This window comes from Spea bombifrons, chromosome 2 (genome assembly GCF_027358695.1).
Source record: "Spea bombifrons isolate aSpeBom1 chromosome 2, aSpeBom1.2.pri, whole genome shotgun sequence".
Classification (NCBI taxonomy): Eukaryota; Metazoa; Chordata; class Amphibia; order Anura; family Pelobatidae; genus Spea; species Spea bombifrons.
In genome coordinates this window covers 129,787,624-129,802,648 of record NC_071088.1, presented here as the reverse complement: position 1 = coordinate 129,802,648, position 15,025 = coordinate 129,787,624, and the positions used below count along the sequence as shown (strand labels likewise).

Sequence of the window (15,025 nt, the reverse complement as noted above, 5' to 3'; positions counted from 1 at the left end):
CTTTTAATTCTCTCTACATGATGCAGACCTTATCTGCAGATTATTTAAGAGCCCCCCTAGGTGGAACAGCACTTTCAAGGCCAATTTAGTGGCACAAGAGTTCTGCTGTAAAAACCCTTAATACTCAAAAGGGGTACAACGTTATACCCAAATACAAAATAACATGACCGCTACATTTGTATATTTCAGATGTGAATTAACCACAGTTGTATTTGCATCTATATCCATATACAATCTCCAGAACATTCATGTATAGGGCTGCAACTAACGATTATTTTCATAATCGATTAGTTGGCCGATTATTTTGTCGATTAATCGGATAAAAAAAATGAATGTAAATTTTTCGTTTATTTAAAATAATTTAATAAACAAATGATGTTAAATACAAACAGCAGAATAAAAAAAAACTTTGATAAAATGCATTTCTTGTCTTTATTTCCCAACCAGCCCCCACAATTAATGCACATTTGAGCCCAGACATGCCACGCTGCCTCCCAGACATGCCACGCTGCATCCCACATATACCACTCCACGCTGCCTCCCGCATATACCACTCCACGCTGCCTCCCGCATATACCACTCCACGCTGCCTCCCGCATATACCACTCCACGCTGCCTCCCGCATATACCACTCCACGCTGCCGCCCGCATATTCCACTCCACGCTGCCGCCCGCATATTCCACTCCACGCTGCCGCCCGCATATTCCACTCCACGCTGCCGCCCGCATATTCCACTCCACGCTGCCGCCCGCATATTCCACTCCACGCTGCCGCCCGCATATTCCACTCCACGCTGCCGCCCGCATATACCGCTCCACGCTGCCTCCCACATATGCCACTGTGCCTGATACGCCTTATACCCCCTGATACACCATTCCATCGTCCCCAGACATGCCACACTGCCTCCCAGACATGCCACGCTGCCCTCCCCACATATGCCACTCCACTCTTCTCTACCCCCAGATATGCCTTATACTGCCCCCCTTTATCTCTAACTGCACCTTAAGTTAACTTTATTAAATTAATTAAATTAACCCTCAGTCCTCATTAAATTAACCCTAAACACCCCATTAACCATAACTACCCCTAAATTAACTCTAAATACCCCATCAAAACAACTACCCTAAATTAACCCTAAACACCCCATTAACCATAACTGCCCCTAAATTAACCATAAACACCCCATTAACCACAGCATCCCCTAAATTAACTCTAAAGACCCTGTCAACCACAACAGCCCCTAAATTAACCCTAAACACACCATTAACCACAACTGCCTCAAATTAACCCCAAACACCCCATTAACCACAGCTGCTCCTATATTAACCCTAAACACCCCATTAACCATAGCTGCCCCTAAATTAACCCTAAACACCCTATTAACCATAACTGCCCCTAAATTAACCCTAAAGACCCCATTAACCATAGCTGCCCCTAAATTAACCCTAAACACCCCATTAACCATAGCTGCCCCTAAACATCCCATTAACCACAGCTGCTCCTAAATTAACCCTAAACACCCCATTAACCATAACTGCCCCTAAATTAACCCTAAACACCCCATTAACCATAACTGCCCCTAAATTAACCCTAAACACCCCATTAACCATAACTGCCCCTAAATTAACCCTAAACACCCCATTAACCATAGCTGCCCCTAAATTAACCCCCACCTCCCCTAACTTTCAGCAGCCCAAATATTAATTTTATACTTACAGTTAGATGAGTGTCACAGCCATGTGGTTCTGGCCTTGTGGGAGAAGGAAGGGGGCGGGGCCAGTTGTCACAGTGATTACAGGGAGGGACTGGTAAGTAGGAGCTGCTGCTGTGAGTCAGACTAAACGGATTATATAATGAGGGTTATTTTCAGAGCGTTTGCTCTGAAAAAACCCTCATTTTATAATCGATAATAATCGATTCAACTAATCGATAATGAAATTCGTTGGCAACGAATTTCATTATCGATTATTATCGATTATATCGATTAGTTGTTGCAGCCCTAATCATGTATAATATCCAGTTCGAGAAAGATGACCCTGTCAAAGAAAAGAAAAAACCTGAACGAGGAATCTGAAACAAAAATATTTAATGCGGCATTTAAATTGGAACAAACATTTCACTCATCAATGTGACATTACAGAGAACAAATAATGGCGTCAAATCTTAAAAGTATTTTTTTTCCTACTTCCAAACACTACATGTTTTAGTCAGTCAATGTCCTCAACCATCAGCCAAAATGTTTAACTTATTACTAGAGGCTGAGGCTTGGCAAACTTGGAAATTCACTTGAAGAATAAGCAGGGGGTATACAGTAGGTATGGGGGTACACTGGTTAGGGTGAGAGCTTTCATACCGAAATCCAGATGTACCGGGCAAAGCACAGTCCAGAAACAGAGATATAATCAAAGACCATATTTTTTAATACATTTTTTTTAGCGATACAATCTTATTCACGTCAATTAAACAGTGCGCTCTGATTGTTGGGGTTCTCAAACTACTACTACTACTGGGGAATCCTTTTTAGGCACAGTTGGTTAACCCACACATTCTCATTCTGTTTGAACCTTGATTAAAGAGTTAAAGCCATTAGTGTGTTCAGAAGCCTTGAGAATAACTTCTTTCACACAGTACGGCAGCCTGCCTCCCAAGGACACCCGTTGCTTTGCTTGCACTGGTGAAAACATCAGGAGTTCACTGCAAAGTCATAACATCTTTCATATCGGATATCCTTATCTGCGCTTCTATCAGCACGCTCAGAGACAGGCTTTTATCCTCATCTATGGTTTAACCAAAACACTCAAATGTCCATCTTGTCCGACACTGCCACAGTGTAATTGACTTCTACCCACAGCAGGTAATGGCTTCATATAAATTAATATTAGTTAACTGGAGCAAAAAGAAAAAAAACACAAAAAAAAAAACTTAAGGGGTGATTTTCTCTACATAAAGAATTTCTAAATATCAATATTACGCAATATGCACATAACATTTTTTATATATATATATAAAAATCAACATGAAGCGTTGAACACAAATAAAAACAAAGTGAAAAAAAAGCATGTAATCCAATGGCTTTCAATAGTTTTGAAGAGCTTAACCCGAGGAGTATCAGAATATCATCACCGTTCCTGGCGGCGATGAGCTACGGGCAATCCAGGTAGTTCCGGCCGAAGCACCACCAAGGAACATGAGATGCTCAGACACAGACTGGTCGACCTCAATTACTTAGTTACCTTGTGTACCAACTTCCGTGCCATGCCTGGCCTTTTTTGTCCCCCAACTACACAAGTGAGATATACTTCTGGGAAAAAAAAAAAAACCCTGCCTTTTCAAAACAACACAATAAAACAGATCTTCATTTTATGTGTATCACGTTCAATTATGTCATAAAATCGGCATTTAATGGTTTAAGCCAGACGAAGACTTCGACCATATGTACATGGCTGAGCAATAAGCATGAATGGTGGAAATGGCCAACAAAACAGAAGGACTCACTGGCTTAAAAAAAAAAACCCACCAGAATGATGTCTGCCCAAAAATGACTATTATTAATATGGGGATCTTCTGTTCTTGGGCTATTGCCACAAACAAGTGTGTAAACAAACAGCAGATCCAATGTTCAGTCTGATGCAGATCACTGCCACAAGAAAACTTCAGTCCCTATATATTATATATAAAGCAAAAGCAAAATAATAAAAAAAAATTAAGAAAAAAAAAAAAGGTGGAGAGAGAAGTCTTCTGCGATGATGGAAGAGTTTTCGTCAAAAGTTTCTTAAGTTAGGGCGTGAAGGGCATCCAAAAGTTCGTGATTTTCCCGGAACAGATTTTGCTATAATGATTGACGCACCTTATGCCATTCGACAAATTCATCAAGGAGAACGGGCCCTGAAAGGCAAAATGCGTTGGGAACAAAATATAGTTATTATTACTAGTGATACACAGCTAAAACAATCTGCATACATGTTAAGCTGTTTGAACTACTTGGTCAAAGGCTACTTTACCATAACATGCAGTGCTGTGAAAAAAATAAATATTTGCCCATTCCTGATTTCTTAAATTTTTAAGAAATATTTCAGATCATCCAACTAAATTCTTCTGAAAATAAAATGTAAGTTACCACAAAATGTTTTTTTTAACCATCATTTCATTTATTGAAGATCTAAAGAGCTTTCCAAAACCTCTATCACTAATATGAAAAGTAACTGCCCCCCTAAGCCCAATAGCGGATTGCGCCAGCCTTGGGGGTAACAACTGAAATCAAGCATTTGGAATAACGGGCAATGAATCTTCTACATCGCTGAACACTGGCCTTAACGGAGGCGAGTGAGGCCTGCAGTTCTTTGCTTGTTAGTCTGGGTTCTTTTGTGACCTCCCAGATGAGTCGTCGTTGCCCTCTCGGAGGAGTGTTGGTCGGCCGATGACACCTGGGAAGGGCTGTTGTTTTCTCTATTTGTAGATAACGGCTCTCGCCGTGTCTTGCTGGAGTCCCAGAGCCTTAGAAATGGCTTTGTAACCCTTTCCAGACTGATAGACGTCAATAACCGTTTCTCAACTGTTCTTAAATTTCTTTAGATCGCGGCCTCATCTGCTGCTTTTTGAGACCGTTTTGCCTTCTTTACTTTGCAAGAAATTCAAGTTTAGATTCGACAGCATTGGCAGTAATCATGCCTGGGCGCGTCTAATTAAGCTGAATCCAATCAACGCCATTTGGCTTATTTAATAACTAAGGGGGCAATTACCGTATTTGCTCGATTATAAGACGAGGTTTTTTCCAGAGCAAATGCTCTGAAAAATACCCCTCGTCTTATAATCGAGGTCGTCTTCTAATCAGACCTCATTCTGCTTCGGCCGTGCTGCTTACCGGGCTTTGATCGCGAGCAGTGTCTCTGCTATCAGCAGCAGGAAACAGGAAGCTAGCATAGTCCTCACATAATCTCCAGAAATGCATTTTAACATCATGGGGCAGAGTGGCAAGCCTGGGGGCAGATGTGGATAACTGGGGGGGGGGCAGGTTGGCAAATAAAAGGAAATAAATTTTTTTTCTCAATCATAGCTTTTATTAAATATGAAAATTAGTTTACATGAATTAATATTTACTAGTAAAACTTTTTTCCTATAGGGTAGTCTTATATTCAGGCTTTTAGTTTTTTTCCTAAATTAATATTTTGATTTTGGGGGGTCGTCTTATAATCGAGCAAATACGGTACTTTTTCAGGTAGGGTTGGATAACTTCTCCTTCTATACATGAAATGATCATTTAAAAGCTACATTTTGAGTTTACTCGGGTTATCTAACATTACAATTAGTTTGATGATTTGAAATATGACAAATAAGAAAAACAGAAGAATTGGGAAGGGGGAAATGATTTTTCACAGTACTGTATATGACTGCAATAGGAAGTACAAAACACTATTAATCCATTATAAGCCTGCTTACTTTCTGCTAATCGTCTCCTTTAGGAATCTCAGATTCAAACAATGTGTAGAAATTTAATAAATAATCACACAAATCCTGTGAATAGGAAATGGATGCACCCATAGGGTACAGATACAAGGAGTGTTTTATTATCATTTTGTGCACATTAATATCCTGCATGCATAATGTTACATTTCTACTGAGATGGGGTGGGGGGCACTTTCTATTTTACTTTTTTTGTGAGTTCAACATATCTGTGGTCATGTTGCGATGTTTGTAGAGCCCAGGAACCTTTTTGGTAGCACAGGGGTTACTGCCCTTGACAGCCAAGGTAGGAATGTTCTGAAGGAAACATCCACCTTAATTCAAGGAAACATTCTTCCAATGCCGCCCACTACAAAGGATTCAATGATGGAGGTCTACGTTAAATTCCTTGTGTTGAGCGTCTTTCTGCCACGTTAATAATGTACGTCTTTCATACATGTTCAAGTAAACCCATTATACAGGAACGGGCGAGTATTATCCTTTACTTACATGCACCATCTTCATCGTAGTTGCTAAGGTCGGCGTGCACGGTTCTGCTGAATTCTAGGACATTGTACCACTGGTCTTTGTTCATAACTCTGTACTTTGATTGCTGTTGGAAAAAGTTACATTTCAATATCTTTACTCACACAGAAACTCATAAAGGGCTCATTTGGGACTTGCTGTGGATGAAGGGTGTGTATATAACTTATATCGTGTGAAGAAGAAAAATACCCTCCTGTCCTCAAGTGATCTTCTGGTGGGTATTAGAAGTGACCCCTATCGGAAGGGATCGGCAGTGTACGGCAATAGACAGCCTGATCTCCTGTGGGGGGGGGGGCAGGGGGATATCAAGACATACCAGAATGTTTAAATGGCATTCTTGTTTTAAGGAGGTACAGGCTCGTTCTAAGGGGACTGAAAGGGTTAATTTGCCTTCTCTGTCTTATAGGAGACATGGGGGGGAAAAAAAAAAAAAAAAAAAAAAAAAGATTCTTACCTCAAGATACTGAAAGAATACAGGAAAGAGTGGCCATGTTCTACCCAGCAAGAGGGCTAACATGGACTTTGCCGTATCAATATCAAGACTTCTCTGGTCCTTGTCCTACAGTAAGGAGAACAGAACAAATATTGGGATTGTTTCCACTGACTCACATTTCGATTGTTCACGGTGGCAACATAACAGGATCAAGACCTTTAAATGGAAGCATGTGAAACAGGGTGCCGAGCCCTACAACCGGGTAATCAAACACGCAAAAGACCATGTAACATGATGTGTGTCTTTGTTACAACCTATAGGAAGACAAACATACATGACTACTGAAAATCTACTAAAGAATGGCTAAAAAATAAAAAAATTAAAATCCACCTTTTAGAGTGGCCCAGTCAGATCCCAAACCTTAACCAAACAGAGATGGGTACGGAACGGTGGCTAACACACAAAAAAACTGAAAGTGCATGGCAAAAGGGACTTTATTGGCTCTGCCATCAGAGATCAGGTCAGCGTGGTATTTAAGTATTAAAAGGTCACCTGAATATCACAACCTCCACGTCTGCAGGTAAGAGATGCTGGAACAATAGGAAGAAATCCTCATTCTCCCCCCCCCCGATACCTTACATTACTGTATCAGGCAGTATATTTCCTTATTGCATGGGACTCCTCCATATGCGATCAGGTGCGACTTACCCTTGCAAAATCAAAAGCATATCTGTAAATATTTTTAAAAGCAGTGATGTCGTTGAGCTGGGCGCGCATGTAGTCGAATTTACTCTGTAACTTCTCTGTGGAGTCACATCTAAAAAGAAAGAAAAATATATAGGAAACACGGGGACAAATCTACCAATTACGTTTTAACTTTTGAAATTCTGGATGTTAGCATATCTCCCTAATGGCCATCGTTTACGTGTTCTTTTCATTGTATAAACTAAAATTACAGACTCCCCCGGTAAAAAAAAAACCTACAAAAATAACCCAAATCATTTTTTCTGACGAGGCAGGCGAATGAACAAGCACATAGCTATTTTTTTTGTGTTCTCTACGCTTAATATTGTTTTGAGTGCTTTGTGGAACACCGATCCGTGCAAATCAATAACGATGTTTCTTACTGTAAAGAGGTCATCCCTTTTAGCCATTCTTCTTTGGTAAAAAAGCCCATGTTTTCAGCCTCTAGTTTCCAGGCCAATACCAACATAATTATCTAGCGAAAAAGAAAAAGCGTTACGTGAAATAAACTAGAAAGCAATAGGGGTATAAATCAGTAATTCTAGCACCAGCAGACAGACATAAAGCAATCATGCAGACAGTTTGAAGGAAGAGCAGCGTTTGCCTGTTAATAAACAGAATATGATAGAACAATAACAGATAAATATTCTGCTCACATCGTTCTACTTGTAGTAAGACCTCAAACCTAAATTTGTTTCTTGGCTTTTTCTTAGATCCAGGGTAGCTATACGCTAAAGGCATTTTTAAAACCCTTCACTGTATCGACTTCTACCATTTTGGCTGGAAGGCTGTCTCATTTATCAACCACTTTCGCAGTAAATAAACTTTTTTTATATTATAAAAGTGATATGAAGTACTTTTTGGGAATTATAAAAAAAAAAAAAAGTATAAACCTAATAGACCATGGTTATAAGAATATATATATAATATATATATATTATATATATATAATACAACTGTGTCATGCTCTCATACCACTGTAACCTTATACTTTGAGGATGTTTTATGCCAATGCCGAACACACTTGAGAAAAGACATTGAATGCCTTAAAAAAAATAGAAAATTATTAAACCTGCCCATCCACCATGAGGAAGGCACAGCACATACAACCATGGGCTTCAACCAAGTGTTTTCTGACTCCAATACAATTAAACATGATCATGTGAGACAGACATCACGGACATGGTCAGATCTGGCTCCTGTATCATCGTATACTGATCTCTATTGGTGTACATATCATGGCTCCTAACTTTTTATTGTCCAGAACTGAATGTGGTCGACACATCTCATGTCTGCATAATCATGCAGTCTTCAGTTGGTCAGGAAGTCTTATGAAAGTGGTTAATACATCACTTACATTTTCCGGTTCTACGCCAATGTCTTCACAAAATTTTTCCATGGCTTCTGGTCCAACAATTTCATCAGGACCTTTATTTAAAAAAAAAAAAAAAAAAAAAAAAATTATATACAGATTAATTATGTACAGGATAATTAAGATGTGTATGCACTACATTCATCATGGCTTGGCTTATTTCTGTAAACAGCATAAGCATAATTACAACTCCCATGACCCTCAGCTCAGCACACACCCAGATAAATGGTTCTGTGAACCCTCACGCCAAAGGCAGAATGAGAGGGAAAGATCCACATTAGCACCATTAGCAAAATTAAAAAAAATAAAAATATTAAAAAAAAAAAAAATCACCTAACTAGTAAAGGATCTATTTAGCGTTAAAGAAGTTAAGGACTAGGGCAAAACTAGCATATCTAATCAATATGGTGTCTTGAAGCCATCTCTCTTCTCCATACTTCATCCTTACAAAGCCTGCCTGGACCAATCAATATTCATCAGAAACTTATAACAGAGCAGAGAGAACTTGATGGGGAGGAATAATCATACAGATGATGAGAACAGGACATTAATGCTATAATATGCACAAAGTGTGTTTCCAATACATGAATATTGCTTATTTCAATCTGGAAGCATTCCCGGATTTCCCCTCAAAAGCTCCCCATCCCGATAACACATCTTCAACATTTACACTTCATTCAAAAAATTACAGATTCATGTATAAAAAAAAAAAAAAATAAGAAAAAAACAAAAAAACAAAAGACACATTAAGTGAGGAAATCTGACTGTCCGGACTTCCTCAAACACTAAAGTACTTAAATCTGTAATACACAAAAAGAGAAGGCCGGCTGTTACACAATGTCTTCTATCAACTCTTCAACGTAAAAATTAACGAACATATATATATATATCTTCTGAAAGAGTGTTTTAATATACACAGGGCAGAAAGCTGCGCCCGTACAGTACTGTGGGTATGTTCCAGTTCGGTTATAAATGGAAGATTGTTAGCTCTGTGACTGCCATCATTGATCGGAGCTATGAATAGACCTCTCCTTGTTGGCCCCTGCCAGAATCACGCTGTCCCTCAGGTTATTCCGAATTCTCAGCACCCTTTCTCCTGCCCTCCCTTCATTTTGTTGCCCGCTCCGGAGGCAAAGTGACCAAGCTCTTTATTTTGCAGGCCCGAACCTTGGGCTACTTTGCTGTTTAACGGGGAACTCTCATCATTTTTATTTAGAGTATCAAATGTAAAAGTATTTATAATATATATTAAAATATTAAACATTGTGTTTTTCTTTTTAAAAAATTTCTTTGTTTTGGAATAATGTTTCCAGACAGCTGAATATTAGCCATGTGTATGTGTTCCAGCTCTGTTATCTTAGCTCAATCTACTAGACAAACACCTGGACTTCTTATCATACTGCATGAGGTAAACAATAGAATTGTAAAAAATCTAATCAATGATTGCCTCCTAAGCTTAAACGGTGTCCATAAAATGCCTCGATATCAAGGCATTCGGCGACACTGAAAACCCAACCCTCTTGCAAGATGTCCATTAAAAAACAAACCAGTTCTCAAGTTTGAACCATTCAATCATGCAAGTCAATGGACCCCAGCTCAATGTGATTAGTAAAATAAAATTAAAAAATAAATAAAAATGTGGTAACTTATGTCCAACATCAAGGGAATCATCCCGTTCCAGCAAAATGTGGAGGAAAAACGTCAGTATATATATATATACACTTTATTTTTACGAGCAAGTCTAAAATTAGCTATATCTTCAGAAAAATCCTTGCATGAAAAGAATGATAATACTGGCATTTTTAAATAGCCATAGGGTGTCTACTTTAAAAAAAAAAATGTATGGTTTGATTGGGTAAATCGAATTTGCCAAATTCAAAAGTGTCCCAAATAAGACATAAGCACCGACTGACCAGATGTCAAAATTCCAAAAATATGCACACTTCCCAAATGTGGCCCATTACCCAGAAACCCGTGGGGGGCATCACTGTACTCGGGAGATTTTTCTGAACGTATATTGGGGTGTTTGACAGCAACATATACCAGCAGCAGTAAATGTATACCTGATGTAAAATGCGTGTAAAAAATGAAAGAAAATACTAACACAAAGTTTGACAAAGGCTTGTAGTAAAATTAGTGCAAGGAAAGAGCTAAAATACTAGTGTTTGAATTACCCTCAGGTATCTAGTTTTCAAATATATTTTCTGATGGGGTAAACTGAAGTGACTGGCTTCAAGACACCCAAACTATCACATGATTGACAACAATGGCTGGCTCCAGGTCTGCAGATAACAAAATGAAGTAAAACAAGTTTTGGCCAGACCCTACTTAGATTACGGTATACAGCGCTGGGTTTAATGCTCAATGAGACTTTTTTCCATGGGACTTTCCCTTTAAATAGGGAGTGCCACCAACAAGTCAGGGAGGAACACAATCTCATGAGCATCTGGCTACATGCAGATCTACTTCACCAACTCAACCAATTCTAGAACATTTGCAAACATTTCTGAAAGAGTCTCAGAAACTCTACAATCAACAAGTACATTCCATAAACCTGGCGGGCCAGCACACGAAGGGTGTACATACAATTTATTCCACGTTCCCGGAACGGCACTAACCTGCGTACTCATAAAACCAGGCCAGGCATTTCTTGCTTGAAAACAGTTCTTCACCACTTATTAGTCTACCGGGTGCTTGTGACCTGCAGTAACTAAAGACACACGTGTTACTTCAAAGGAGGACAGCTTGAAATGTAGAGGAGCGGCTGGGAAGGCAGAAGGTTACCTGGTTATTCTACATTTTTTCATGTTCATTTCGTCCGTAGAGCTGGATTTTCTCTTTTTCTTCACAGGCATATTTCAAGGAGTCGATAGAATGAGCGTCAGCGAGCAGTCAGGCTTCCTGAAACAGGACAGGTTAATAATACCATCAGACGTCACATATACAGGAAAACATAGTGATTGGCTGTACATTAAGCGGTCTCCTTTTCAACAGAAGGAAGGTGCATATCTTCCAAGTGTCCCTCCGAAGGAGAGACAGTCCCTCCTTGGGACCCAAATCCTTCCGCCCCTCTTTCCTCCCCTAACAGCCCTAAAAGCCCCAATAATGTATACAGAAACAGCAGAAAACATTATTTTCAAACGAGATATCCTTCGTCCAGCTATCAATAGATCGAAATCCTGGTAGAGCCTCATTCTTATCCACACCTCTTAATATTTAAATCTTTTAATACCTTATGTAATATTTACGGGTAGTTTTTTGGCAGCTTTTAAATCATCTTTTTTTTTTTTTTTTTTTTTTTTAACTGGGATCCAAGTACATTATTATACAAACACTGATCAGCCACCAACATAATGTGTTTCTTGGCTAACAGAGAGATCCGTTCTCTGCCATTTTCTACATATCAGAGTCCATTTTATCCCCGGCAATTACTGCCCAAAACCCAGAAGCAGAGGGGCTATTTTGGGGTGGAATGAGCACAGATCACACGGGCAGTAAATGGTTTACAAACAATACCTTTGGATGAATTCACTAATCGGGGAGCTGCCGCACGATGAGAATTCCTTCTCAATGCGTTAACATAGAAGGGGAAGCCAACCCGGTCCTTCTACGGACCCCGTCACCATCCTTATCAAACCAAAAGCCAAGCCAGGGGGCGGCCTGAGGGTCATGGGAGTTGTAACTGAGTAACCGTTTGAGCGCTCCCGGTTGCTTAAACTAGTATGTCTGAACGAGGTTGGCCAAGTCAGCCATTTTTCCCAGGACGCATTTGATATAAGGATGACAAGGCAGCCTGAGACTTTTAGGGCATCTGCTAAATGACATGCATGCATGGCAGCACATTATGTTTTTTCTACCCACACCGTGTCTGGTCACACAACACAGGCCCCGATCTGCTGCTGGATTATGCAGCCCTACCGACCACTGGCCTGCCTGGCATGTGCCCAGCGTGCCAGATGGGGCCGCATTAAAGTTTTACATGTTTCTGACACTCATCTATATAGTGTAGACATATAGGTGTCAGGAACATGTAAAAATTAGATGTCGGGTATTTGATACTCAAGACTGATCATCTCACAAATTCTTCTGAAACCAACTGGGTTACTTGTTATCTGATAAAATAAATCAGGCAGGATAAACATGGACAGCAGCGCCAACACGGACATTCTCAGCATCCCGGCTCACCTAGAACTCTAGGAAAGGATTATTATTCTGGAAACGGCTTACAGAAGAGCCAAGAATTCGAACGGCACGAAACAATAAGACGTGCGGATATTTGATAACAAGGAGATTAGAGAAAAGATATTAATAAAGGAGACAAACTGCTCTGCAGAAAACGCTAAATATCGTTTCGTACGAAGAAGCGTTCTGTGAATTATAGCATAAAGTATGAATGCACCGGCACGCGGCGACATTACTAACGTATAGTAGCGGAAAGTGAATAAATCCAGGCTGCCGAGGGAAAGAATGGCACTTTGTATCCATAGCGGAGCTGAAAGACAGAACCCGTCTCGTCCGCTCGTTATTCCTTATGTAGAGTCTCAGACCTTAATCAGTCGTCGGTCTCGTGTTAGACTTAGGATAGCTTTCTGTCCGTCCCGCACTTGTTTAAATTCCCTCGCCTTATTGCTGAAGGCAACCTTGGACGACCTGCATGATGGCATGCAAATCGCACATCACCCAGCAAGCAATGATTCCGATTAGAAGCGGGTCCATTGGACTCCAACTGAATTATTTTTTTTGGCTATTCTACAAATGTGCACAGCGCTGCGCAGACTCTGCTATGAAGCAGAAAACGTAAATCAGGGGGCTCAATACATAACATAAAAATATTGCACAAGACAACCAACAGCATCAACCCTTCCCTGTCCATCTTCCCCACCCTAATATATATATATATATATATATATATATATATATATATATATATATATATAGGACAGGCCTCGCCATCCCTCTCTGAGCTGATCAACCAGATAAAATTGTTACCGATAGATCTTAAAGTGAGTTATAATCCTAGTAATGCTCCCCCTGCCATCCACTCAATAAATCCGCATCCATCTCCTTTGGTATCTGCTCAGCCCTTTTATAAACCCAAACTATTCTCACCTGAGTCAAAGAACCGCATCACGTGTTCCATACGAAAAAAAAGAAAGATTTGGTCAGAATTAAATATCATTGTAAATGTCTCGGAAAGGATAGCGGTCTTTAGAAGCGTGTAACAGCCGGCAACTCATTTAATAAGCCCGACGGCTGACAGTTTATAGTATTCGGCTTACTAAATGTAAAGGGTAACGTATGCCACGGACATGCCCACGAAACCCTCTTCGACGCTGGCATCCACCACGTTCCCCTAAACCTCGGAACTTAAAAGGATTACTGCGGCTGAAGCTAAAAAAACGGCATCTCCGCACAGTAACTGAACTGTATAAAAGTAACACAAGCAATGCAGAAGAGTATATAAAGAGGAAACATAACAATATATAAAACATTTATCAAACTTTTTGACCCCAAACCTTACACGGTAGGGTCTAACAACGAGGCCGTCCGCCCCTACCGCCTGTTCTTTTCATATGGATATTGCCTATATAACTCATTGTACTGCGCCACTGAATGTGCTGGTGCTATAAAGGATAATAAGTCATTAGCATTTGTATTGCTATTGATTCGATTAGAATACAACTAGTTAGCGATGCAGGAGAACTAACTCGTTTCTGTTATAGATCAGCCCTGCAGTAACTCATCCAGAAGACGAGCAGATGTTAAGGGTGATGTACATGCATAATCTATGTATATACATCATACATGCCTACATGTACATATACATATATGTAAACAGAACATTCTAAGCACACACATAACACATATGGAAGTACATGACAGACGACTGTGTGCGCTCCCCGGTGATATCAGTGACGGACCCCGGCAGGATCACAGCGCAGGCAGCTGCCCCGTATGGTGCAGATGATTTATGCCCAGGCTGCCGGTCTCGGTGGCCCCACCGGTAACTGTACAGCCCGAGCTGCACTTGTCACTATCCTACCCTCGGGATGAGGCCAGGGCCCCTATTGTTACCTCCTGCCTTCCGCTCCGGGTCCTGCTGAACCACAAGCTACAGCGCACTGATTCACTACCCGGCCAAGGGAGATAACGTCGCGGCGCTGACGTCTTCGGGCCGCACTGATGACGTCAGGCAGAGCGACTGAAGTCACGAGAGTACAGAGTGAGGGCACGGGTGGGACTGGCAGTGCAGTCAGTCAGCTTGTACTGTGTCTATAGAACAATTTAAACAATAAAGTATAGACTCCTGTGTGAGGCTGCAAGTAAGCGACCCAATACTAGTAAGAGATACTCCTAACAGAGAGACCTAATGGCAGCCAAACTCCATACTGACTGTGACCTGGCTATGGTAAGACAGGGCCCGAAGAGGTACATGATGTCACATAAAAAAACGATTTTTATTCTTGAGCATTAAACCCTTATATACAAT

The 15,025-nt window shown here is 40.4% G+C and overlaps 1 protein-coding gene across 1 annotated transcript; it reads right to left on the bottom strand.

Annotated features, from left to right (window-relative positions):
• Nucleotides 1-2,070: 2,070 nt before the first annotated feature.
• On the bottom strand, nt 2,071-14,714 carry DCUN1D5 (defective in cullin neddylation 1 domain containing 5). Its single transcript, XM_053456487.1, has 10 exons — nt 14,611-14,714; nt 11,320-11,436; nt 11,154-11,245; nt 8,521-8,591; nt 7,547-7,638; nt 7,128-7,236; nt 6,441-6,545; nt 5,951-6,053; nt 3,849-3,886; nt 2,071-2,887 (listed from the first exon to the last, which is right to left on the bottom strand). The coding sequence occupies exons 2-10, from the start codon at nt 11,388-11,390 to the stop codon at nt 2,843-2,845; spliced, it is 726 nt and encodes a 241-aa protein (XP_053312462.1). The 5' UTR covers nt 11,391-11,436; nt 14,611-14,714; the 3' UTR covers nt 2,071-2,842.
• Nucleotides 14,715-15,025: the final 311 nt, after the last annotated feature.